General features: G+C 39.1%; 1 protein-coding gene across 2 annotated transcripts in view; it reads right to left on the bottom strand.

Moving 5' to 3' along the window:
* LOC121636449 (metabotropic glutamate receptor 7-like) overlaps window positions 1-20,201 on the bottom strand; it is a 232,700-nt gene extending 212,499 nt beyond the window's left edge. For both annotated transcript variants that reach the window (XM_041979968.1, XM_041979967.1), the window contains exon 1: window positions 19,121-20,201. In XM_041979968.1, coding sequence (XP_041835902.1) covers window positions 19,121-19,633 — 513 coding nt within the window. In that variant the 5' untranslated portion in view covers window positions 19,634-20,201. The remainder of the gene's footprint in view (window positions 1-19,120) is intronic.
* Between the last annotated feature and the right edge of the window lie 6,644 nt (window positions 20,202-26,845).

A 26,845-nucleotide genomic window follows, 5' to 3' on the forward strand; every position in this document is an offset into this window, starting at 1 on the left:
TTGCAAATAAATTTTTTTATTGGTGAGATATGGTTTTATTATATTACACACATAATGAATGTGCAAATCTTTCATAAAATGTCATACTAAAACCAACAATATCAATCTTTTGCCAATGTTTAGACTCATTATTTTCTATTTTTGCAGTTTTAAACTGTATTTTAGGTCATTTAATTGTAAACATGCAAGCATTAAAATGCTGAAAAAAAACAAAAGATCCCATGTAAAAGTATAAACTGCATTTTTATTATTGTTCTATTTTTTTTGTTTTTTTTTTTACATTTATTTCTAATTAATTTTTTTTTAAATATTTGTACCTGGTCATTCACAGTATTTTTCCAGCTGACAAAATTATAGTTTTTTTTTTTTGTTTGCTTGTTTGTTTGTTTTTTCTTTTTTTGTTGTTGTTTTTTGTTTTGGGTCTTTGTTTTTTTTTGTTTGTTTGTTTTTTTACATTGTAATTATATTTATGTTGTGTCAAAGTTATATTTTCATACATTTTACAATAACAGGATGGTCATTTTGATTTCCAAGTTTGTTTTTATTTTTGTTATTTTTTTGTTTGTTTCCTGGCATTTGAAAGATGTTTTGAAGAAAGTAACAGAAAAATCTATTTAAATCATTAATGTGGTTTGGTATTAAAACAGGGGAGTTTTTATCTTCAAGCCGTATCAAAAAGCACTTATTATTGGTTTTGTCAATGTTAAATTTATTTCTACAGCTCATTAAAAAAAAAAAAAAACAAACAAACAATGTAGGCCAAAGAAACTACTGCACAAGTTAAAAGAAATACTTTGAAAATAAACATACATTTAAAGAAACCTAATCAAATTGACTAAAAACAAGTTGAAACAAACAGACACCACAAAATAAAAACCTGATGGACTGTAAGTGAGTTTTCAGATGGGAATTGAAGGGCTGTATAATACAGAGCCCCTCCGGTGGCATCAACAGGAAAAATAATTAACTCGTGGCCACAAGACATTATCATGTGGCCAAGGATTATTAATCCAAGGGACCAGATAATTACATTAGGGCCACAACTTGCCCAATGTTCGTTTATTGTTTTAATTTCAAACTGTGCACCTTGAGCACCCAAATAAAATGTCTCTTTCTCATCAGTGTCTTTTATTAAGTTTCATGTTGTGATAAATCACAACCAATTGTAGGACATCACTGCAACAGGCCATCTCAGTATATAATGGTTTAGGTTTTTTAATAAGGACTTATGTCCCTCAGACTTTTAGCATGATTTGTAGTATTTGGGGAATAATAATAGTGTGGAGCCACTGTTGAATGGTGTACATGGAGTGTCCCATCTAAGTTTGTTGTTTTGTAGTTAAACTATTCAGCTAGGCATACCCAGTAGGCTCAATACAATAATTCATGCCATCATTAAAAGATAATTAAATTTAATCACAACTGCTCATAAATATGCACATGGCCACAAGTCAATTATCTTGCTGCCATGCATTAGTAACAGTTGTTCAATTAAAGTCACCAGAGGGGCTCTAGATCCTGCAATGTGACTATGGAGTTCCAGGTTATTCCTTAGTCTGAGAACACCTGATCTGATTCATGCATTCAACACATCCTCAGCTGCATTACAAGCATCTAGATAGATGATCTAGAGCAGCTTGGTTTAGTTCGATATGTGCTGTACCGTTTAAAATTTTAAAATTAAGTTAAAGAATCATTCAATCTGAACTTTACCACTGTGGTTACTTCTTTGTCTAGTTTAAATGACTGATCTAAAAACACTTCAAGATTTCTAAGAGTTGGGGGAGACTGAGAGGAGGACAAAGTGAATTAGTCACCTGATCTAAAAAGGAAAAATTTCCAAACACAACAACTTTAGTCTTGTTTTCATTAAGGCTGAGAAAATTCTGCTTTAACCAGACTTTGATATTTCTAACAGTTAAACTGGAACACTGGTATGGAGACATCAGACTTAAAAGCAAAATAAATTTGGATGTCATCAGCGTAAAAAAGAAATGAAACATATTTGCTGGAACTTGATCCCAAACGATCAGTTAATTAAAACAATGTTGGACCCAAAAAGGGATCTCCGACAGGTGAGATTCAGAACTGTGTCTTCTAGACCACCAACATGTTGAGGTCTGAATGACAGGATGTGGTGATGGACTGAAAGTAGAGATTACATCCTCCAGAGTTGGTTGGATATGGAACACAGGAGTGGGATTTTTTTTAATGGTCAAACTTCCTGCCAGGAAGAAAAAATAAAGAATTCAGAGCAGATACAAGACCCCCCTCACGCTGAAGACCATCCGAGCATGATGACGCCTGCCAGGGTCTTCATCTGTCAGGCTCTGACCTCTAATCTCCACACAGAAACACTCGCCCTGAGCAGAAAACATGATTTAAACATTATGAGAAGCTGTAACTCTAGTTTAAAGGTTTTATTTTCCAGCTATCCGAACACACAATCCACATTTCAGGCGTCGAATACAAAAAGACTGTCTGGTTCAGACAGGATTCTATAGACCGGCAATTACTATAACATACTTTTCTATAGATATCTGTTTATTGTTTCTAAAAACTCTGATAAAAATGAAGAAGTCTTTCTTTGTTAGTGTTCAACAAAGTCACCAGGAAGTGAACAAAAGAGCCAAGGTTTGACAGAATCTGGCCAAATATGATGCAACCAATTTATTAGATGCTAACTTCTAATTTTCATAGAAAATGAAGCTGGTTAAACCCATCTAGTTACAGAAGCTGTAACTGTAAAAAATAAGTAAATATAATGAGAAAATAAGAAAACTGAAATTGCTATGATATGAAAATTAAAATAAATAATTATAGAAATGGGTTTAAATACACACAAATATATTGATACCGAGTTGATTTTCTCTGCACGTCTGTTGGTTTCTGCTTCTAATGCAAGTTAAATTTAATATTTTGTGTTTTTGTTGTTAAACACTGACAAATTTTTTATGGGTCATCAAATGTTCAGATAAATCTGGACTTGTTTACATTTCATCTTAATATTTCGGTTGAACTGAACCAGAATTCATTTGGACCATTAAAGAGGTTCTGAAGATGTTGATGTTTGTTCCAGTGAGGTAAACCCGTAAAGAGCATGTATGTATGTCTGGTTATTAATATTAATTCTAAATAAAAATAAATCACGTCATCAGTGATTAATAAAACAGTAAAGCTTCAAATTTTTAATAAATTTAAATGATTTACTATGTCACCTGAGGATCGAGCTGATTTGTAGAAATATGTCCAGCGCTCTGTTTCTTCTTCTCATGGTTGATGTCTTGTTCCTGTCCAGAAACTTCACAACATGGCGTTTTCAGAAGGAACAAAACAAGTTCTGGTTCAACTGTAACTGTTAGAATTGATCGGTTTTGTGTGAAAACGTCTCCAGTTTCTCAACATTTCTGAAAGCAACAGTCTCAGAAACAAAATGATGGTTAAATTTCCTCCAGCAGCTGTTTTCATGTGCTTCAGACGACTCTGCTCTGGAAACAGCTTACATAAAGAGTTATAAAAGATGGAAGGAAGAATAAAGAGGTGAAGTTATAATGACATTACTATCTAATGAGCAAACAATGCAAAAAAGAAAGCTGGGCTTCAAACAGGAGAGCCATGACTCAGACAAGTAATGAAATCATTAATTAGAGCACGTAGTTGGTTCTCCGTCCCAAATGATTAGTTTGTATTTCTGCAGGAAGTAAAAAATAAAATAGAATAATGGAGCCTTTTATTCTTTGTTCTTTGTCTTCTGTGCCAAATCATTGCTGCACTGCTGGAGCCCGACTGTCTGCAGGATTCAGGAAGGAAAATCTCCCCTCGCTCTGCTGGGTGCAGCTTCCCAGTCCGGAACGTCACTGTGTCCCTGTGTCAGTATTGATCAGCAGCTTATTCCCGATTGTTGTGGGACGAGTCCACAGAGGAGAAGTCAACATATAATAAAGAAGTCAAAAGTAGAGCAGCTATGCACCTTGGGCAAAAGAGAGTCAGAGATTCAGTCAAGCAACATGAGCAGCTCTGACTGCTCCCATTCCTCCAACTGGGAATCTGAACTGTCCCCCAGCTCCGCTGGCAGTGAGGCTGCAGGGACGCTTAGATCAAAATATTTCAGACAAGTCTGAACATCTACGGCTCCATGTTCATCTGAATCAGCAGGTACAGCAACATGTAGGAAAGTTCGCTCAAAGTGGGCCATGAAGTCTGTCACAGAAGCTATGATGCTAACGAGCTTCAGGTTAGTGAGTAAATGACACGTTTTAAGTTGAATCCAGATAAAACTCAGCTATTACTTGTTGGGCCTTCTGACCACTTCCCTGCCAATATTCCTGATCTTAGCTTCCCAGCACACAATGTGAAAGACATGGTCAAGAATCTGGGAGTCTTTGACAGCTAACACGCTTGTCAAAGCTAGCTTTCTTCTTTTTTTTTTTTTTTTTTAGATTTGCTTTATAAACAAACTTGACAAACAAATGACACATTTCTGGAAATAGCTTTTCTGTCCTCTGAGATTCCCCCAGCTTTAGCCAGTTCACGATCACCAGAAAATTCTGCTTTTGATGGTATGTTTGTGGAAAAGTCTCAGTAGTTTGGACCAATCAGAACTGCTTCATGCTAAAGCTGAAACTCAACACTTCTTTTCTCTTCAGAGAAGATTTTCTGCTGCTGACACAGAAAAGAGTCGAGTGAAGGCCACGCCAACATTTCTGAATCTTTCGTTCTTCATTCTCTGTTGAAGGAGGTTTTAATCTTCCTGAGAAGACCTTGGAAACACCCTCCTTCCAGGTTGGAGGTCCTGGTTAATCCCTGGCAGGTCAGACGTGGCAAGCTCGCTCTGATCTGACCTTCACCTGCTGCTCATTGAGTTGGCAAGACATTAGTCACACCCCCTCACAGGAAAATCCTCTTCACACAGAAGGCCCACCGAGATCTGCCTGGTCCGGCCCAGAGGTCCGAGAGTCCTGGCGGACACCTGATGGGAGGATCAACTAGAAGAACTTCAGTGACCTTCTGTGACTTCAAGTCATTTTTACTTCAGATAATTAACCTGAGATTGACTCAGACTTCTTTATTTTTCTGTAAAATATTGATGAGCTGTTTAAGGAGGGGTATCCATAGTAACATGCATCCCTGGGCTGCCCAGTAAATTCACCTGTGCTGTTGAGGTGAAACACCACAGAGATGTCTTTGTCTGCAAAGACCTGATGAGGCATTCACAGCTCTGATGGTCCTCGCTGATCCTCCTCCCTCAGCTTCATCGCAGCATCAGTGGGAACAGCTTACCGCTGTTCATAACTTAAGCTTTTTATACTTTTTCAAGTTTCTGAGTCTGCATCACTAAAAGCTGACCAGAGGAAGCGTCTTGATGTTCAGTGACTTCCTGTCTGTCTGTTGCTCATTTTCTCTGAAGTTGAAAAAAGTTTTTTAAACTAAAGAAAATCCAGAAATTACAGCGAGAATCAGACGAAAACAAAAATGAGATCATTATGAATCTACTTTACCCATGTCTGGATTTTTTCTTTAAAGTTGGAAAAATTTAAAGTCGGAACGGGAAATTATGAGCATAATTTGTGCATTTTGCGTTAGCTAAAATAAAAATGCTGCACTTTGAAAATTAATATGAACGAGTGCAGAAAAAGACTAAAATATAACTTTCAGCATTATTTCTGTGGATATTCTGCCTCTGGGTTGGGGTCAGGAGCTGGGCCAGTCCTGGGCCAGGTGACGGGGGGTTTCTCTCCTCTTCTCTCTGTTCCTGTAGCTCCTGCTGTTAAGCATTCACACAATAAAAGTTTTCCTGTTTTTATTTATTATTATTATTCTTCTGCCGTTTTTCGTTGTTGAGCTAGCTTCAGCCGATTTCTACAATTTTGGTATCAAAATGTTCAGCTCGTTCAGATTCCTGAGATTCCTGCCTCTATTCAACTTTTTGACATCTGTTCAACTTTTCAAGTTATTGATCATTTATTGATCTTCAGCTCCCATTGAAATCACTCAGATTTCTTCAAAGGACATTTTACTTTAACTTTCCACCATTTTAACTACATTTAAACACAAGTTTGAGCTTTAAATCCTTCCAACTATTGACTTAAGCTTCATATATATACTTCCTCAAAAACCATAGTTCAGCCCTTTTCAACCATCTTCAGCAATCTTAAGCACATTTCACTTCAGCCTTTCACCCTTTCAGCACCTTTTAGCTCCAGTTTGAGCTTTAAATACTTAAAGAATTCACTTCAGCTTAATAAATACTTTTTTCAAAAGTCACATTTCAGCTATCTTCAACCATCTTTCAGTATTTCAGTCCAATCATTCAGCATGACAGCATTCACATATGGGGTTATGCAAATAACAGCTTTTTCTAGTTTCACATTATTTTTCATTTGCTTGTATACATTTATTGTTACTGCTGCATCACTGCTGCAGAGCACACAGGAGAGGAACAGAAACTAAAGTATTGATCTTATCACACTGACATCAGTCAATATCAATACTAATGTTGGTATCAGCATTCTTTATATTTGGATCGATCCGCCCATTACTTACACATTTATACCTAGGAAACATCTAAAGAAAAATATTTCAGTAAACAGTAAAACATCACATTTTATGAATTCAGCCGATCAGATAGAAACTAGAAGGTGAACATTATGACCTTTAAGGAGACACAATGCTTCCCCAACGTTGTTTTCCACGTCTAACCATAAAAAAGAAAATATTTTACAGTAAAGTAGAAACAAAAGTCCAACTCTGATCTTCTTCCACCACCAACCCCTCCAACCCAGGGCCTGCTTCATGTAATAATAGATCCTTTCAGTTATTTCCCAGAATAACTTGAGTTTGTGTTTCTGTACCCGATTTTCTGTACTTCTAACAATAATATGTGACTCATGCAGAAAGAAGACTGGAGGCTTCTACTGACAGTGAGTCAGGGAGCCTCCTGGAAAAGCTTGTGAGCTGTTTTGTGGCAGGTGTCTGAGAAACGCCCAACACACAGGAAGTTCCTGTGATGGAAGCAGCCTCTCTGAGGTGTTTTCAGGAATCAGCGCTCGTGTTGTGAATGTAGGTCATCACCGTCCATCTGTGTGGGATCAGAGAGGAAGGTGGAGGAGAATCTCCTATCCATCCACTCAGAATAAATCGCTGTAAATTCAGATCCAGATTGTCAACCAGAGCAAACCAAATCAACCAAACTCACCGATAAATATTACTGATGTGAAACCAAATGCTTGAGACTATCAGAAGTTTCTTTTATTTCTCTCCATCAACCTGAAATATTAAACTTCTCGAGACCCAACTTCTGACCCGTCTTTATCACAATAATCATATTACTTTATTTATTATTATTATAGTTATTTCACAGAACCAGCTGCAGACAGATCTGAGTCTCTCTAAGTCCAAGCCTGCCAGTTTTTTAATGGATTTAACCTTTTAAAGCCTGAGGTCCCCGAGTTGGAGAACAGGTGGTGTCAAATGTCACAAAATGTCCATTTTAGAGACTTCTCCTACTGTCTGCACTAAGAGCTATGTAATATTGTTCTGCTTGACTTTATCAGAGATAATGTTCACAAATTATACAATGCTCTGATTTGTCTTTTTGTCTTTTTCTTTAAGCAAACCTGGATTTTTTTTTTTTAATTTGTGCAATGTGCCACCTTCATTTAATCTTCACCTTTAAGATATATACTAACAATTACACATCTTATAAAATCTTAAAGTATCAAAATTTTGTATGTCTGTAGTTGGGAAATTTACTCATCTCATTATGGGGATGAGGTATACAGCACAGGGCTCCAAAAGCTGATTCCATCTTCATGGCTTCACCTCCAATATAGACAACTAAAATCTGCCAAATATTTAGAGTAAAGTGACCTTGACCTGGGTAAAGCTCAGGTGCCCCAGAGCAAGTGAATGCAGCACATAATGTCCTCATGATGCTCTTCTGTTGTCAGGTTAATAGAACACGTCCGTTAAACAGAAGTCTGTTCAACATGAGAATGAAAATCCAAGTTCATGATGTTTAATAGTAAATAATATCATTTAAACAGATCAGTGAAACATGACATTAATGGATTTATTGAAATCACATCACAGCACCGTTATCACAGAACATATTCTGATGACTTCTTTGGTGTTTAGAGGCAGACGTGTTCTGTTTTCTGTTTCACAGCAGCCTGAAAATCAGAAAAAAAAGAAAAAAAAAAAGAAAAAAACATGTTTTCTCACAGCATCACGGTGGCATCCAGTCAAAGCTCTGAATCCACTCATCTTCTCCAGCAAAACTCCACATAAGACATTTTTATTGATTAGTTATGGTATGGATGGATATCTCTCTCTCTCTCTTTATACATGCACACACACACACACACACACACACACACACACACACACACACACACACACACATATATATATATATATATATATATATATATATATATATATATATATATAATACAAAAAAAAATATTTTATTTTTATTATTTTAGGATCTATTATGTCAGTTTTTAGTGTTTAGTATTTGTTGTCATTTATAATCAGATTTTTTTAAATAATCTATTATTTCTGACATATTTATTAATTTCATCTAAATTATTTTCTATCATGAAATGTCAGTAAAACAGATGTAACAATAGAATATCTGATGTTTGTTTATGATGAAACTCTAAAATATTCTGTGATAAGAATTCACCACAGAATCATCCTGTAAATTCCCAGAATGACTCGAGATCCGAGAGCCAGGTTACAGTAAAAGTTCACCCTGTTTTTTCCTCACATATTTTCCTGTTTCCAGCTTCATGTTACACCGAGTCCTCTTGGTTTGTGCAGCAGAGGTGAACCTGCTCTTTACCTTCAGGCTCACAGTGAGATGATTCATCCTGAGTCTCTGAGGTTCATTCAGTCAGACAGAAACTAGCAGAACTCAGCACAGTTACCTTTTATCTATTAATATTGCCTGAATGGAAACACCAGGGCTGGAAATCACAAGCTAGATCACAATATATTATATAGACTGAATATTCACTGATATCAAAACATCAGCCACGATAAGATTTGGATCAGATCAGATTCAGGATGCAGAGATCGATTTGAGACAATTTCACAGCTGATTTAACATAATTACTTCCATTCAGATCAAATAATTTTCTCATTTTCTTCCTAAACTCAATTAGACATTAAACTGAAAAACAAACATTCTGGCATGATCTGTGGATTTGGGGTTGGAGTTCTCTTAGTCTTGACATTTTGAGTTCCCTTTCCTGTTTTATTTTGTAGTTTTTCCCCTTCTGTTTTCTATTTTGCTTTCTGCTTCCTGTTTAAGGTGCACTAGGTTTAATCTGCTAATTTGCTCCACCTGCTCCCTGTTAGTCCCTCGTGTTTATATATGGTCCTTGGTGTTATTTATTCCCTGCCAATTCATTGAAATGTCACGTTATCATGTTTCCTCGGGTTCCTCTCTGTTTATCCTCAGTTCATGTTAATTACACCTTCATTTCTGCATAGGTCTGTCTCCTGCCTCATCAGCCTGCACCTCACCTCCATGCTGCAACCCTGCCACATTCTGGATGTTGAGATTTAAAATGTTCACATTATGGAAAAGAAAACTATTAGAATCAAATTTAATTTGTAGAAATTAAATTGGGGTATAGAGTAAACCTTTGACTTATTTAGAGTCTCAAACCAAATATTTTTACTACTTAGTCATAATTACCAAGATAGAGTCAGACTTTATTATATTTGGAAATCAACATTTTCTTTATTGGATTCAAATGAGACATTTTGGTTGTTAGAAGAAAGAAAATAATTTAATTTAATTTAATTTAATAATTTCACGTCTGACAGACGATTGATCCAGATTTTAAATTTGGATCAATTATATTGGATTATTGATTGTTAAATCAGTCCATTGCTATGAATTTTCACACTCAACCATATCTAGGGTTTACAGAGAATGATCTGAAGAAGAGAAAATATCCAGTAAGCAGCAGTTGTCTGGACCAGAATGTCTTGTCAGAAGACAAAAGGAGAATGGGCAGAATGGTTGGAAATGATAGAAAGACAACAGGAAGTTAAATAAGCACTGGTTCCAACCAAGGTCTGCAGGTCAGCATCTCTGAACACACAACACATCCAACCTGGAAGCAGATGGGCTACAGCAGCAGAAAACCACACCAGGTGCCTCCCATCAGCTAAGAACAGGAAACTGAGGCTACAAATCACACACACTCACCTACACCGGACAATAAAAGATGGAGAAACGTTGCTGGTCTGATGAGTCTCGATTTCAGCTCCACATCCGGATGGTAGGCTCAGAATTCGGTAGAAACATCATGAAATCATGGATCCATCCTGCATTGTATTGACAGTTCAGGCTGCTGCTAGTTTCATGTTGTGGGGGATGTTTTCTTGGCCCACTTTGAACCCCTTAGTACCAACGTGGCCTGATTTAACCACCACAGCCTACCCGAGTATTGTTGCTGACCATGTCCACCCGTTTATGACCACAGTGTAGCATCTTCTGATGGCTACTTCCAGCAGGATAATGAACCATGTCACAAAGCTCAAATCATCTCCAACTGCTTTCTTGGACATAAAAATGAGTTCACTGGACTCGAACGGTCTCCACAGTCACCAGATCTCAACCCAACAGATTAGCTTTGGTATGTGGAACGGGAGATTCTCATCATGGATGCAGCCGACAAACCTGCAGCAACTGTGTGATGCACTGTTATTCCATTTTATTTCTTTTACTCTTTTATATATATATATATATATATATATTTATCTAAAGATATATTGCCTTTCCATACTTTTATCTTCGTGTGTTACAGTGTGCCTTTTAAGCCGAGAATTTCTGAAACAAAATTTCGTTGTGCCTTGCACAATGACAATAAAGACTCTTGATTCTTGATTCTTGATTCTTGATGCTGTCATGTCAATATGGAGCAAAACCTCTGAGGAATGTTTCCAACATCTTGTTGATGGCACCAAGAATGACAGCAGTTCTGGGGTACTAGCAAGGTGGACCTGATGAAGTGTATGGTCGATCAAAGTATGACAGATTCAGAGATATGAATTAAACATTTACACACATAAAGAAGTAACCATTGAACAGACATTTGCTCTTCCTCATGACTTCATCATCTCATCTTCATCCACTTGGCGGACAACAAGACAAAGTCATTAAATCCCTCGATGGTTGAACATTAGGATCCTGTGAGAGCAAAGTGAATCCTTTAATAAAACAAACCAACCTGCTTCCTGTTGTTTCAAACCGAGTGTCACTAATCGCCCTCCACACCAAATGTGTCACATAATTAGACCGGTAGGTGGTTCAGATGCTTTCTAAAGATAAATATGTTTTGTTTCTATCAGCGCTGCTGCTGGTAATGAGAGTTAATGGGTGGGACATTGGCTCCAGCTCATTAGCTATATTCACTGTATCAGGACTCCACCACATGTGACAGGGTGAGTGTTGGGAACAAGCGTTTACTGATGGAAACTCGTCCCATAAGTTAAAGGAGATGGAAGGAAAGGGCATTTAGTGGTTTGCGTGTCATATGGCTGCTCCGTATGTCTGTAACAGAGCTTCGAAATGTTTTTTTTTATAAAGACTTAAAGAAAATAAATAAATAAAAGCATGTATCAGCATAACGTTGCTGACAGATTTCATGTTTTGTCTCATCAGCTTCATTTCACTTTTAAAGATGTGAAACATTACAGAAAAAGTTGCTTCAGTGAATCTTTCCCTCTCTGTAGCATTCCCAGGCCTTCTCCCAACACTTCCAAGCCATTCTAACGTTTAGCATACCAAGTAATCACGAGTTTCAGATGTTTGTCTCATTCCTCCTGCAAACATGTTAAAATGAGCATGCCATCACAGAACCATGATCCAACCCCGTACCATCACGGAGTCTGATAGACTCACCTGTAGGATTCATTTAACTAAAAAATAACCTTAGATTATTAATAAAAATAATATTTATAATAATAACATTATTGTTAGTAAATTATAATTATTAAAGATTACATTCAGCAGGTGGTTCAGGTGATTGGGGCATTTCTGGTATTCTTGTGGTTGCGGGAACGAGTGTGTGCAGTCTTTTACACCAATGGTGTTAGGAAAACCAGCAATAGAATTAAATCCATCTTGACTATGACTTGTTCTCGAATACATTAAAGTGGCTAAAAATAGTTTAATTTTCCCTTAATGTAATTTATACCTTCACCAGAGCAGAGTTTACGTTTCAGAGAAAATCAGGGTAAATTTTTGGGTAAAATTGTGAAATTTGGCATAATATGCCTGATGTGATTAAAGCATGTACAGTATCCTGTAAAGGTGTTTTTATGGTTCTGACCCAAGCCCCAGTCAAGTCCTGAAAGTGAAACCTTAATGTGTTTGTGGCGAGCCAACTGGGCCATTTAGGCACATCAGGGGTTTAATGAAGTGAAAGCAGCTGTGGAACAGATGATTGTTCTATCAGGGGTAAATAATTACTCGCCACTTTTATTCCATGGAGGCTTTCTTTGTCGGGAAGCTGCAACCAGCATCTGCAAGCTGTCTCCTTACTCTGGATCTGACCCATTTACCTTCAGCTCAACCTGCATGGTTTATTTTGGTTAACATCAGCAGAACAGACCAATTCAATCTTAGGGAATTATTCCTGTTAAAACAAGAAATAGTTCAAACCAACAACACGCACCTCTGAAAATAACATATTTGTGTTTATCCTCAAACCAGAGGTCGAGCTGTAGTCGGCTTTTACTGGCAGCTTTTCATGCTGTGCACTGCAACGTTTTCTGCTCCCGGAGAGAAAAAAACAGCATTTCAGAGTCTCTTATTAAATTCACCCTCAGCTCGGTGGCCTTTCAGTTCTTTTCAGGCTCAGCTCTGGACTGTTGAGTTCGGTCTGTGGAAAAGCCAAAGCTGCAAAAAGCTCACACAGGTTCTGAGCTGTGAAGCTGCAGCTCGCAAAGATATAAAAGGACATCAGAAACAGAAGGAGAGATCATCTAAGAGATGGAGCAAATTGTTCCTTGGGAAACACTGTAGAGTGTTCAGCTGTCATAATCCCAAATAAATGGAAAAAAAAATACTTTACCAATCCTTGAAGGAAAATTATATAAAAAAGAAATAATAAAAAAATGTAAATAAACATAATTATATTTTAATCTTCTTAAGTTAATTTTCTTGTTAACTAGAGCTAATGAGGACTGTTTTCTTGTGAAAAAGAGATAATTTATCTCGTTATCTCAAGCAAACAAAGTTTGTTTTCTCAAGATAACGAGAAAATAAAGGTGGGCTCAAAAGTAAGTGTGTGACACCTGATTTCAGTGATCAAAACAGACCCCATGACAGCTGATGGGAGGGGCTACAGTCATGGTGTGTATGTGTAATTATGTGAATGAATGATTGGTAAAACCTCAAGTGTGACTACACCCCTACTTTTTGCGTAACTCCAACCACAGGAAAAATGCCTGAAACTGCAAGGGTTGGGGGGGAGGTGTGGGGTGATCAAAGAGTGAAGAGTGGGTGGGTTGGGATACATAGGTAGAAATGATTGACAGACAGCAGCTCAGCTCACTGGCCAGATGCAAAAGGAGATTCACAAAGCACCTACACCACAGAGCGGTCTTTGAGGTGGAAGACTTTTCCCCTCCTGAATCTCCTCAGCTACACATGAACAAGGTGGTCCTGAACCGTATCAGTCTGAGCCGTTAGTGCTGTTACGCTGGCCTGTCAGCAGCTTCAGCAGCTCTGGAAAGCTGTGGAGACTCGCGGCAGGTTGTGGCAGCTGCAGGAAGTGCTGCTGTAAGTTGCCGCTGCTACAATATGAGCTGCTGTCTGTTGCCAGATGAGGATCAACAGGTAAAGAATAAAGTCCAGTGTTACTTTTACATCCCTAGAAAAGAACAAACCCATCCCATTGCAGGAATATTTAATCAGAACCTGAAAGAATAGATGTCTAAAACTAGGAAATCTACACCATATAAGCTCACATCCCTTCATAAGCATTGGTGGGTGTGGTTTTTTATGCCTGCAAGGCGAGGACCTATCTGCGCCTGGAGGGAGGGGCTGTGGTTTTTTTTTTAATTTTCTTGTGATGTAGAGAAGCACCAAGTATGACTTAAAAAACAAAACCTGGTTTTACCCTGTATGGGGTGTTATGAGCCATTTTTACCCACAAATTCCAGTTTTAAAGAAATATAAAAATATCAAATTATATCAACAGTATATGTAGTTTCCATGACAGTTAAGTAATACTTAAACATCAGACACAACGCAATTTGTCAGACTTGATAGAAATAAAATCAGACATATTGATCAGTGATGAATGTTCCTCGATCTGACGTCAGCTTACGTCCGTGGCTGTACTGAGGCATCCCAGTACAGTACAGCTCTGTGCTGGGATGCCTCCTAGATCCACCAGTTGAGTTGTTGGGAGCCCTGCAGAGCTCCTTCAGAACCAGACTGCTTCATCCAAAGCATGAAGGAATGCTTGGAGGGGTCCGTGATTCTTGCAGTGGACCACAAACACACTCAATAAAATCCAATATAATTTATTAATGTAGATACTTAATATTTCTCATTTTTAGAATTCTGGGGAGAAACCTGTGTGGAGTTTTATCTTCTCCCCTTGTATGCATGGGTTCTCTCTAAGTCCTAAGACGTGTTTTAGGCTGATTTGAGTCTGTAAATTCTCGCTAGGAGTGACTGCGAGTCTGATTGAATGTTTGTCTCTCTGTGTTGGTTCTGTGATGGACCAGGAAACAGCTCCAGCCCCCTGCATTTGAATAATCTGTTGTCTCGAGAAAAACAAAGTTTGTTTTCTCAAAGACTTAATTCTGCAAGAATTAATATAAAGAAAGAAAAACTTTCACATTTCTGCTTTAATTTTCTAATGTTATCATTTAAATTCACAATGAAATGGAACAAAATGTATTAAATAAACCATAAGTAAAATACATTTATTTATTCCAGGGATATAACTTGTATATTAATTTACTTTGTCATTTAGTATTTATTTGAAATTTATTTTCATTTGAATTTTAAGGTTTAAAACAATATTATTTCTTTTGTTGTTGCTTTATTTATATGTTTTAATTCCATTTTCCTGTCCTTATTTTTATAGCATTTTTCCATTTTTAGTTTATATTTTTTGTTTATACATTTTTTGTTTAATTTTAATCCATTTTGGTGAAATGTTCTTGAAAAAGTATTTTTAAAATTCTAAAGAATTAAACAAAGAAAAGTGATGTTTGTATGCATATTTACTTTTTTCCATAAACCCCTTGGCCAGTCATCTTTAGAAGTCACCCAGAGTCTGGAACACCACCAAACAAGAGACACCGTGAAGATGAAGGAGCTCTCCAAAATGTTGTTGAGAAGAACAAATCAGCGCTGTGTCAGAAAAATATCTAAAACTTAAAAAATATCAGAAAACGCCTATAAATCCATCATCACAAATCAGAAACAATATGACACCACAACAAACCTGAGGTTCATCCATCAAAACTCACAGGGTAACAAATGGCGCTTTCCCACTAGCACCCACTTATCCCTACCTTAATTCAGTTGACACCACAGTTTAAGTGTGGGCGGGGTCGTCTTAACACAACGGCTAATAAATATTTTGAAGCCATTTGTTTTCGAGACATGGAACAACAATGGAGGACCTCAAGCTCGTGATTTACATGCTGCTTGGTTTAATGCCACTGTGGTTATCCGCAGTCGCAGCTTCCTGGTGTTAAAGATGGCGAGGTCAGGAGTCACTCTCATGACATCAAATTCTGGCCCATAGTGGCCGGCTACCTCGACACATCATGATTTTTGGCCCGGCTCAACACCTTCAGAACCCCGACCAAGTAGGTGCAATATGTGTCAACTCACCTACAGATCAGGAGGGGTGGTGTTGGGCTGGGCTAAGTGGGTACTAGTAGGAAATGGCCAAAAGAGACCAAAGCTAACCGTGAAAGTTCTGGAAGCTCCACAACAGAGACTGCTGGATCTGTTTACAGAACCGCTATCAGCTACACTTTTAGGAAGAGTGGACAGAAAATACACTGCTGACAAAAAAGGCTGACCAAAAAACTAGAACTACATCCCAACAGTGAAGCATGGTGGTGGCAGTATCATGTGTTTGGGGTGTTTTCTATTAGCAAGGACTGGGAAACTGTGAAAGATCTTACTGTTTCTTTGGGAATATTTTGTTTAGTCCCCAGAACTCATCATTATTAATATCACAGTTCCTATAGCCAGTGTGGGTGATGTCATGCTCTGTAGGGGGCAGGGCTTATGAGAGGGCTGGGCCTGCAAGTTGAAATTTTCCATTTTTTTTTTCTCAAGAATTTGTAGAACCAGAACCATAGACACAAAGTTAGCAAACAGCATGGTCAACAGATGACATGTGACAGTGAATACTAACTGGAAGCGAAAGCTGAAAAAATATGTTTTCTTCAGTAACATGACTGAAGAAATAACAACCATGTAACCATGACAACTATACACAACAGAAGATGAAAGAAGTCTTTAAAATCTAAACATTTCTACCACCATGTGCCTCAATTTTCAGTATTACATAACAAACAGTCGACAGCAGCTGCATTTAAATATTCATCAGATATGGATTTATATTCAGCCTGAGCTGCAATAAAGATGGGAATCAACAGCCTGCTGCAGTGATTAAATAACTGAACAAGGTGGAAGCAGTTCTTTAACGTGTGAACGAAAGAGAAGCAGAACATTTTCAGGGTTTTAATGAAAAATAAAAAGACCTAAATGATTAAACATTTGCTAGAATCTGAGCAAAGGTGAATGGACAGGATGGATTATACAGCAGCACTTTTCCCATTGAGGCTAATTCTAATAATTCAAAATATTTCATGTTTCACCAAATATGGCAGGAAAATAGGAGAAACATCAATAAATTCATCCTGTCAGGAAACATTCAGACAGCTGAGAATCGACAACTTCCTCAGAAAATCTGCGCCACTTTTCATTGCTCCCCTCTCTAGGTAGCGTCCACACCACATGGCTACTAACACCTGTTCTAATCTGTTCTGACATCAGGATGTTGATTTATCCACACATCAAGGCAGCTGGACAGAAAAAAAGAACATCCATCTGCATATTAATCTAATAATTCTGCAGGAGAAAAACATCAAACCTGAAACTCAGCTGAAAAAGCGCAGAGCTACCCAGAATTACAATGCTGAACTTCCCTCCGATTCACAACCTAATTAAGACGTGCATAAAGGGCATTTCCAGTTTTTTGAGGGCCTTGACAATATTAGACCAGGACCTGCTCAAAGACTACAATACTTTGACTCTTCACACTTTGACATCATTCCATAAAAGATACAGATTCATTAAGGTGACTTGTGAAAGTACAAAAACTTTACTTTTTTCCAGATATGCTGCCTTTAAGGTCATTTGTAGGAGGTCTACATGCCAAAGTTGTAAAAGTTGGGGGTTCAATTTCCCAGACTACATGTCATCATGTAATGCTCATTTATGCTCAACATTAATGGTTCTTTCTATCTTTCTTCTATGTTCATTACTTCAGTACATTTTGAGAGAGCTTGCAGATGCGTACTCTAAAGGCTGACAGGCAGAATTTTGCACACACATCTGCCACATGTTGTAAAGAAAAAGTGGTAATAACAACTTACTCCTTGCTTTTCCATGTTAACCACACCCACTTTTAAATTTCTGACCAATCAAACAGTTCTCAAACACCACACACACCACAAGTAAAAAGTTCTGTCCGGGTGATGTGTCGAATACGAGATGCGAGAACTTCCAAACCAGAGCTGAAAGAACAGAATGGCATCAACTGAAAAACAAGAACATTCATTGGCTGTGTTCTTATCATGTGTGGTGTTGTAGGTGTGTTGTAATGGATTGGTGTAGGAGTGGGAGGGGGGTTATATACTAAGAAAGGAAATGATGTTCCTCTGTCTAACACACACACTTTACATGCATTGCTGTTATAACTATGGTCACATTAGAAAGACATGAGAAAGATAACATCTGTACATTAATAATCTGGATCATCAAGTAGAAATATTTGCAAAAAGTTCAAAAAGGCCATAGAAGTTATTTGTTTTGGGAGAAGTATGTGGAGCTAGATGTGGTAGTAGGGGGACCAGTTCCGGTTTACTGTCTGGTGGTAGGCTGGACCATTGCATGGCTAGGTCCATGTCGAGCTGCTGATGCTGGGGATGGGGTCTGTCTCGGCCTGATTAAATTACACTGGATGATGTAGCTCTAGCTTAGTCAGCACTATGTAACATGGATACTGAGGAACCGTTTGAGCGTCTTTAATGTTTATTTTCAGCCTGAAAATCTTGATTAAATTAGCTGATTTGTAATCCCTACTGATTGAAAACTAAACATGACATGATTTCCCTACATTATCTTAAAACTAATGTAATGCTATTATTAGAACGGTAACTCTCCCTTGGTTGTAACTTTCGGAACTGTCAACTTCCACATTTATGCGGATGACACCCACTCTGCTCTATACCTCTCCTCCAATCCTCCAACCCCCCCACATTCATCCCTTCTTTACTGTCTTCAAGAAATAAAGTCCTGCTTTGCTTTCAGCCAAATGTCAATATTTTTAGGATGAATAATTAGGAAACTACTTTAAAAAATACAGTTCATACCGATGTAGTGATGACACCCTGGCACCCCTAGCTCCGCCCCTGTGTATGCCACTCTCCATCTTTTTTTTATAATTTTAAAATTTTATTTAGATCCGCCCCTGGACAGCTCTACATGTTTAATTAGTGCTAAGTACTAGGAGTAAAAGTGGCTTTGAGTGGTCAAAAAGACCAGCAAAACCATTAAAATATCTTCAGTCTTGCAGTTTTTGAGCAGGACCTGGTCTAATTGAAATCCAAAGAAAAGCAGTGTAATTGCCCTTTATATAAACCTTTTCCATTTTTACATGTCCACCACACAACCTGAAGAAGAATCCGGCAGGTTTCCCCCACCATATCACGCGCCAACACAAACACACAAACACCTGCAGCATGCAACATCCAGAAGAAGCGCAGCGCAGGGAGGGAGGGGTGTGGGGGATCCGTGTGGCTGACATGCTGATGAGAGTCGTACCTGGAAGAGGCGCAAGATGTTGGCCACCATGATGGACACGGAGCTGGCCGACGCTCCGATCACACCTACAACTTTCTCAGGCTTCACAAACACCGGCGGCTCCCCGTTGGTGCACCTCACATCCGACGTGTCCTTCTGGATCAGCGCTTGCACGAACGTCAGGGACTGCTCCAGCGCGTACGTGTCCCGCGAACAGGTGTCCAGTATCCGCGCGCCCAGCGTGACGTTGGGCAGCAGCTCTTCGTCACCGTTGATCTGGTCCAGGGCATACATCATCGCCTCCAGCCGGTGGATACCGTTCTCCTTCTTGATGTCCCCGCACGGCATCCCTGGGACCCCCCTGGCGTGCACCGGGAAAAGCCCTCCCAGCGTCACGTCGCCCTCAACCCGGATCGAGTGCGGCGCGTAAATCTCCTGAGACCCCGTTAGATCCAGGAGAGCCTGAACCATCCACAAGACCCGGAACATGAGGCCGGGTTTCAGCTGCGGGCGGCTGCTCGAGCACCTGCCCATGACTTTATCCGCTCCCTTCCCTACGACAGAGAAATAAATCCTGGAAACCCGAAAAATAAAAAACACCGCAAGGCACGAGACACTTTTTCAGATAGTTAGAAGATTCCAGCTGCGGCGTTCATTCAAACAGGCGCAGGTGTCCGGGGTTCACTCCGTAATCCCGCCGTAATCCCGCAGGTAGAGCACCCAAAATCCACCGAATCAGAACCGCGTTATTCCCGCAAAGTGTGCGCAGAGCTGCCGCGCACTGCCGCCCGCGCGGCCGCCGCTTGTTGCTCCAGCATTCATCCCAGATTCAGAGGACGCAGCTCCGCATCAGGAGGGAGGAAAAGAAGACTCCTTTAACTCCTGCACGCGCTCTGTCTGTGTTCAGAACCCAGGCAGATCCCGTCCGACACCGACACCATGGGACTGATGATGAAGAGGAGGAGAAGCTTCAAATAAAAATAGGAAAAATACAAATAAAAAACAAAATAACGTGAAGCAGCTCCGCACGCGCTCACAGCACCAAATAACTGCGCTCTGCTGAGAGCCGAGAAGCGCGCGTGTGTGTATGCGTGCATGCGTGTGTGTGTGCGACAAACTCCTCCCCTCTCCCCCCTTCAAGCCTCGGTCACCTGTGCGTCTTCTGCGGGTGGAGGAACAGAACTGTCAGAGTCCAGACTAGAGTCACGGAATGTGGAGTCCTCACGAGAAGAGAGGAGCTGTGCTCTCTCTCTCTCTCTCTCTCTCTCTCGCTCTCTCTCTCTCACACACACACACACACACACACACACATACGTGCACGCGCACATTCCCACCTACGCGCTTGCGTAATTATCAGTATAAGATTCTTGTTGCCAAAACAAAAACAAGAAAACATCTTTTTATTCAAATATGATCATGTGTAAATTAACCAGGACAATAGAATAGAATAGAATAGAATAGAATAGAATAGAATAGAATAGAATAAATGTTTCACAGATTTTTCTAATGTTACAATATGTGACCATATTTTGAAACGGTTAAAAATGAGAAGTTCACTTTGACTCTGTAGTGTTTTAATATGTCTACCTGTCTGCATATGATGCAGATGATTCTGCAGCGGGAGAATACGACAGGTCCTCCAAAATGAGGAACATCTTGTCTCAGAGTGATTTCTTACTTTCAGATTGGACTACTCTAATTCCTGATTATTGCTCTGTCCCAGAAATGTTCTGAAAAGTTCCCATTTGATCCAAAATGCTGCAGAAGGGTTCTGATGAGAATTATCAGCAGAGCATATTTCTCCAGTTTTATATTCATTGGCTTCTTGTTAAATCCAGCATTGAATTTAATATTCTTCTCCTTACACAAAGCTCTAAGTGATCATGCTCTATTGTATCTTAATGCAATGCACTCCAGTTTGATTAAATAAATGAAAGTAAAGTTTAATGACGGAGGTGGTCTATGAAGACCTGTGTAACCCCATATTGATGAGGTTTTGATAGTTACAGTTGAAGATTTAATCTGCACACACATATAATTTTTATCTTTTTTTTTAACTGTCCTTGTGAGTAAGTGTAATTTCAAGTCACCATTGTGACACAGGCCAAAATATTGAAGTTCTTTATTGGATACCACTGAAAACTCTAAAAGATAAGAAAAAAAGAGAATAAATCATTCTGTATATTCCTAAAATTTGCTTGAAAATAGACAAAGCCTAGAACTACTATTACCAATGGTAATATGAAATGGAACGCAGCTCACTGATGACAGACAGCAGAAAAGGACTATGTGCCATGCAAGTAGCAGCGCCCATAGCAACCATGTTAGGAACAATCTTGCGAGACCTGAGAGAATCTTTGTAAATAAAAAAAAAAAGCAGTTTAGTTTTTCCATTCAGTAATGTAATTTTTTAAATTTCCATTGAGGGGGAGAATCTGTTGTTTAGCTCATATCAAAGTTTAAATGTTTTCATTTAAACTTCAGTTTAAGGTCTGCTGGTGGAGTAAGAAGAAAAAAGAAAAAAACTCTCAGACAAGCCTGAAGCAGAGAGACTTTCATGTAAAACTCATAGTATGTCTTGTTGATTATGACTGTTAAGCCTGTACACCTTAATATGGGGGGAATGGTGCCTCCTGGACACCTCCCTGGTGAGGTGTTCCAAGCACACGAGAGGAGGGTCCGGGGAAGTTCCCGGACACATTAGAGTGTGTGGGAATGCCTCAAGATTTCCCCCCAGACAAGCTGGAAAAAATGACTGGGAAAAGGGAAAGACTGCCGCCCCCTCAACTCAACCCGGGATAAGTGGAAGAAGATGGATGGGTGGATGGATTTTAGCAGTGAAGTGTCCCACGCACAGATGAATAGAGTAAAAATTTCAGTCCATACCACAGTTAATTTAGTGAAATTATGATTTTCACATTTTTTTTAAACAGAATTATTTAAAATTATGTGTTGCAAACATGTGAATAAGTGTTTATACCACATGGTTATTTCACATATTTCTGTCAGATCTGGTTGTTCAGAGAAGTGGAACAAAGTTTGTTAAAGCTACAGTCCAATGAACGAAGGTATAAAAATTTACATACAAAAGCTGTGAAAGGATTGTAGCACCTTTTATGTGCTATTCCAAAATAAAGGAACAGGCTCCTCCTCCACGTTCTGATGTCGTCAATTACCAACATTTAAGGATCTCTATAACATTTAATGAGACACCTTGTAAGTCGATTAATGAGGCGTGAGACATGTGAATATGTGATGCAGAGAGAGCCTGACCAAGCATCCATATATGACGAGTAACGATTGAGATCTTGTTGGGTGTACAGAAAACTTTAAAAGAACAGAGGAGATGAAACTGAGCTCTGAACTCTGTACTGCCCCCTAGTGGATGCACTGACTAATAATCATGCCAGACATAAAAGACGTATGGGGAGCGTGTGTGCAGTGATGTTAAACTTAAACGGTTGATCAATTAGATTGAATCGGACTGTTTGTAAAAGAGTCTAAGACGACTTTGTTGTAACTGACTGTTGTAAAAATAAAACTGGACTTGAATTTGCATTGAATTTAATTTGTGTTCACAGGTCCAGTTCTCAGAGCGGAACCCTGTAAGCAGAAAAGGTTACGCTGGTCATTACTAATGACTGAGGTTGCTACAGTAACCAACAGACCTTCAAAAGACACCATGATTCTGAAAGCCATCCCACCAACATCCAGGTCCAACCAGGCCTAGTCCAGACCTGATGATGTAGGAGTTTCATTTTCTTTGCCTCTGCTCCTGAATAAGATAAGCCTATAACGTAAAACATCCTGTTAGCACTAGAGCTGTTTTGGCTTTGCAGATAGGAGCATATTTGTGAGACAAGTGAGTTTCAATATGAGCCACATAAAAACAGTCAGTAAAAATCTTCATCCTGGAAGGAATTTTCCCAAATTTATCTTTTCAGTCATGACAGACTGAGTTTCCATGTGGACGAGAGGCTCGGACACTTAAAGCTGTCATCAGAAAGACGTAAATGCCCAGATCAGTTAATCCATCTGGATAAAACGCACGGATCCATGATCAGCTCAGATTCTGCCTTCAGTCTGATCTTCTTTGTCTCTGAATGTCGTTTTTTTCCCCAGGAGTGAAGTCAGAGAGGGAGGGAGAGCAGGCAATGTGGCGGAACAAGGAAAACTGTCAAAATACAAACAACTCCAAACAGAATAGAAAAAAACAACACAAACAACCAGAAGAAAACTATCAGAGACGATTTGTATGAAGTGAGTGTTTGCTGTGATTAACAGTCAGATCTCTGACTTTGTTCTGTCACCGTCTCTGAACAACTCTCAGGTCTTTCTCTGCCGTGAGCAGAAGGTTGACATGCTAATACAGACTTTATAAATCATATTCCACTGACACTGTGTTATACAGCAGTGTGTTGGTGCTTTCTCTTTCTGTACAGTCTGCTTTGTTTCCCATTCCAGAGCCAATCTTTACTCCAGTTCAAACAACCGTACCAAACTCACTCATCCAATCTGGTCTATTTAAGATGCGCCTCTCCTGCCTGTTTTCTGCACTACTGCTGCTGCCGGATGGATACGGGTCACCAGGTCACATAACTAGAAGATTTATTAAAAGCGAAACTTGGAAAACTAATCTTGGGTGTCTGCTTCCTGAAGCCAAACTAGGAGCTGGTTTCACAGAGAGGGTCTGATAACTTAAGGTTCTGCCTTCGATTCTACTTTCAGAACCTGCAGTCAGCGAGTGAAAAGCTCTGATGGGAAAATCTGCAAGTGAACTTTAAAGACTCCTTACGTAACTTTCTGACTTTAAATCTCCACATTCCTGACTCGTTTGGTAGTACAGTGGCATTTATTATGTACATTTCTGGAGCCGACGCTGTCCAGCAGCTTCCTGAGAAACCACACTTCACAACTTTTCTTCTTTTACTGGCTGGAGAGAGCTCACATAACATGCAGGATGCAAGATGAATGCTTCATTGATAGAAGGCATATCGCTAAGAAAATCTGAGAAAAGTTTCATACTGCATCTTTGAAACGAAAATCAAGCCATTTTCAATGTTTTGTTAATTCCATTTTAATATTTAAAGGTTCAGCGTGTAAGAATTACTGACATCTAGTTGTGAAAATGGGCACAGAGATTACTTCCAATGACAAGTACAGTTGTAAAAGGACGATGGCCGTCAGTCGCCAAAATTCTTCCAGACATAAACATGTTGGCCTCAGGCGCAGCGATGACTGTCCCACAGGTTAACTACTTCAACATTGTGTACATGTGTACTGTCTTCTTCTGTGCTCCTTGTACGGCCAACAGGGCTCCAGCACTGATCAAACAAAGCCGACGCTGCAGTTTTAAAACTCAGAGTTCTCACTTCTCAAACAGAGCCGTTTGTCTATTCAGAGACACCGTAGTAAAAATGGTGGCAGAAATATGGCAGCTGTCACATATGGACCCACAGATAGAAATGGGTCACTCTCAGAGAATAAAAACAAAAGTTATCTTAGTAAAGGGATCAGATACCAATAGAAGCCATGTTTTTATTGAGATTTTACATTTGTCTGTCACACACCTCTGATGTTGTTGCACACTGCACCTTTACAAGAAAAAAAAAGACCTTGAATTTAATTTTTATTTTTCATTTTAAAACGAAAAATAAAAACGCTCTTTTTTTTTAATACTCACCTCCATCCAATTCAAAAACTTTTAGATTTCTGATCAAATGAAATTATTCCTGAAGGGAAATGACTGAATACACCCTGACAGGCACACATCCGGACATCAGGAAGCACAACAAACAGGATGTGTGGACTCATTTCCACAGAAATGCTCACGTTCACAAATCACTTCATACGTTGTGCAAAGTGCAGAGTAAATGTCGGTCCGGCGTCAGTGAAGCAGCTTGTCAGTAAGTGGCGACATCATGAACGGCGTTGCGGTTGGTTAGCCCTGCAGATTAAATAAACATACAGATGTAGCTGATTGTGCTGCATGTCGGCCTCCCTGCAGGCCCCCAGGGAGCAGCTGGTTCTGCGTATTACCTCTAACAAGGTGTCGTCAGCTAAATCCTTCCCCGACAGATGTGGAGGGTTTTTTAGTTTTAACGCTAACTTGGTTCTGCTGGATTACAGCGAATGACAAAAAAAGAAACAAGTTGCTGATAATTCCTGCGTGACGGCTTCAGATGGCATCTTAAAGGTAAATCTACTTTAAAAACTAGACATTTATCAGGTCTAATGACTTTGTCCCTGGTAAACTTCACATTCATGTTCCACAGAATATAAAAGACCCAAAGTAAGAACAAAGTTTCAGAGCAAATATCTCATGAATGTGGATATATATTTTACAGTCCATCCCTATCCCCTGAATGCAGACCTGTTCTACTCTGTGAAGCCTCTCTGTTGCATAAACTTGCCCTCTGGTTGTTAATTGATGGCGTCAGCCTTCTGACAAACCACGTGCAGCTCAAAGAATTTGAGCAGACAGAACCTGACTGATCAAACGGTTTGCGTCACCTCATTTTGCTCCACGTTTCAGTTCGAAGTTGCACTTGAACACATCACAAAGACATCTGATGGTCTGATCTGACTGAGTAAGAGGAAATGTCATCCTCGTTCTGTATTTCTCTGATGGAAACCCGCAGAGACTCGAAGACAAAAAGGCTGGGAGTGTTGCTGAAAGCTCCGTTTCCCGACTGTAAACACGTCTGCAGGATCATAACCGTGCAGCAGAATCTGGGCCTCCTCAGCTCTGGGAGAAGTAATCAAATTACTCATTCATGTAAATGTTAGACAAATATTTTGAAAAAAAAAAAGACTTTCATTCAGTGTGTGACAAGCAGGCAAAACATCCACCGAACTTTCTTTCTAAAGGAAGTAAAAGGTAACTAAAGTTATGTGATTCATTCATCAGTCTCAGCTGAGGTGGAAAAAATGGATTTTACAGGAGCTGTAAACAAAAACCAAAGGAACTATGAGGCAGATTTAATTTAACATTGAATTTCATAACACTGAATCAGTGTTGAAGCTGGAGACGTTCCACTCTTATCAAATTAAATATTTATAAAGCACATTTAAAAAACACACAGCTCTGTACACAACGTAACAACGGCAAGGCAAGGCAGTTTATTTGTATAGCACATTTCATGTACAGGACAATCCAAAGTGCTTTACATAAAACAAAGATATTACAGATATTTAGAAATAGTAAAAGGCATCAACACATAATCACAATAAAATAATAAATTACATTAAAATTATTAAAAGCAAGATAAGTTAAAAAGTTTCCGTGCAGATTTCATGCAGAGGCGCATGAGAAAAGAAATGTTTTTAACCTGGATTTAAAAATGTCTACATTTGGTGGAAGTTTAATCTCCACTGGCAGTTTGTTCCACTTGTTTGTAGCATAACAGCTAAATGCTGCTTCTCCATGTTTAGTCTGGACTCTGGTCTGGACTAGTTGACCAGAGTCTTTGGATCTAAGAGCTCTGCTAGGTTTATATTCTCTGAACATATCACAGATGTATTCTGGGCCTAAACCATTCTGGGATTTGTAAACAATCAGAAGGGTTTTAAAATCTATTCTGTGACTGACTGGAAGCCAGTGTAAAGATTTCAAAGATGGTGTGATGTGTTCAGATCTCTTAGTCCTGGTTAAAACTCTAGCAGCAGCGTTCTGGATGAGCTGCAGATGTTTAATGCTCTTTTTAGGAAGTCCTGTTAAAAGACCATTACAGTAATCCAGCCTAC

This window comes from Melanotaenia boesemani, chromosome 3 (assembly GCF_017639745.1).
Source record: "Melanotaenia boesemani isolate fMelBoe1 chromosome 3, fMelBoe1.pri, whole genome shotgun sequence".
In the NCBI taxonomy this organism is placed as follows: Eukaryota; Metazoa; Chordata; class Actinopteri; order Atheriniformes; family Melanotaeniidae; genus Melanotaenia; species Melanotaenia boesemani.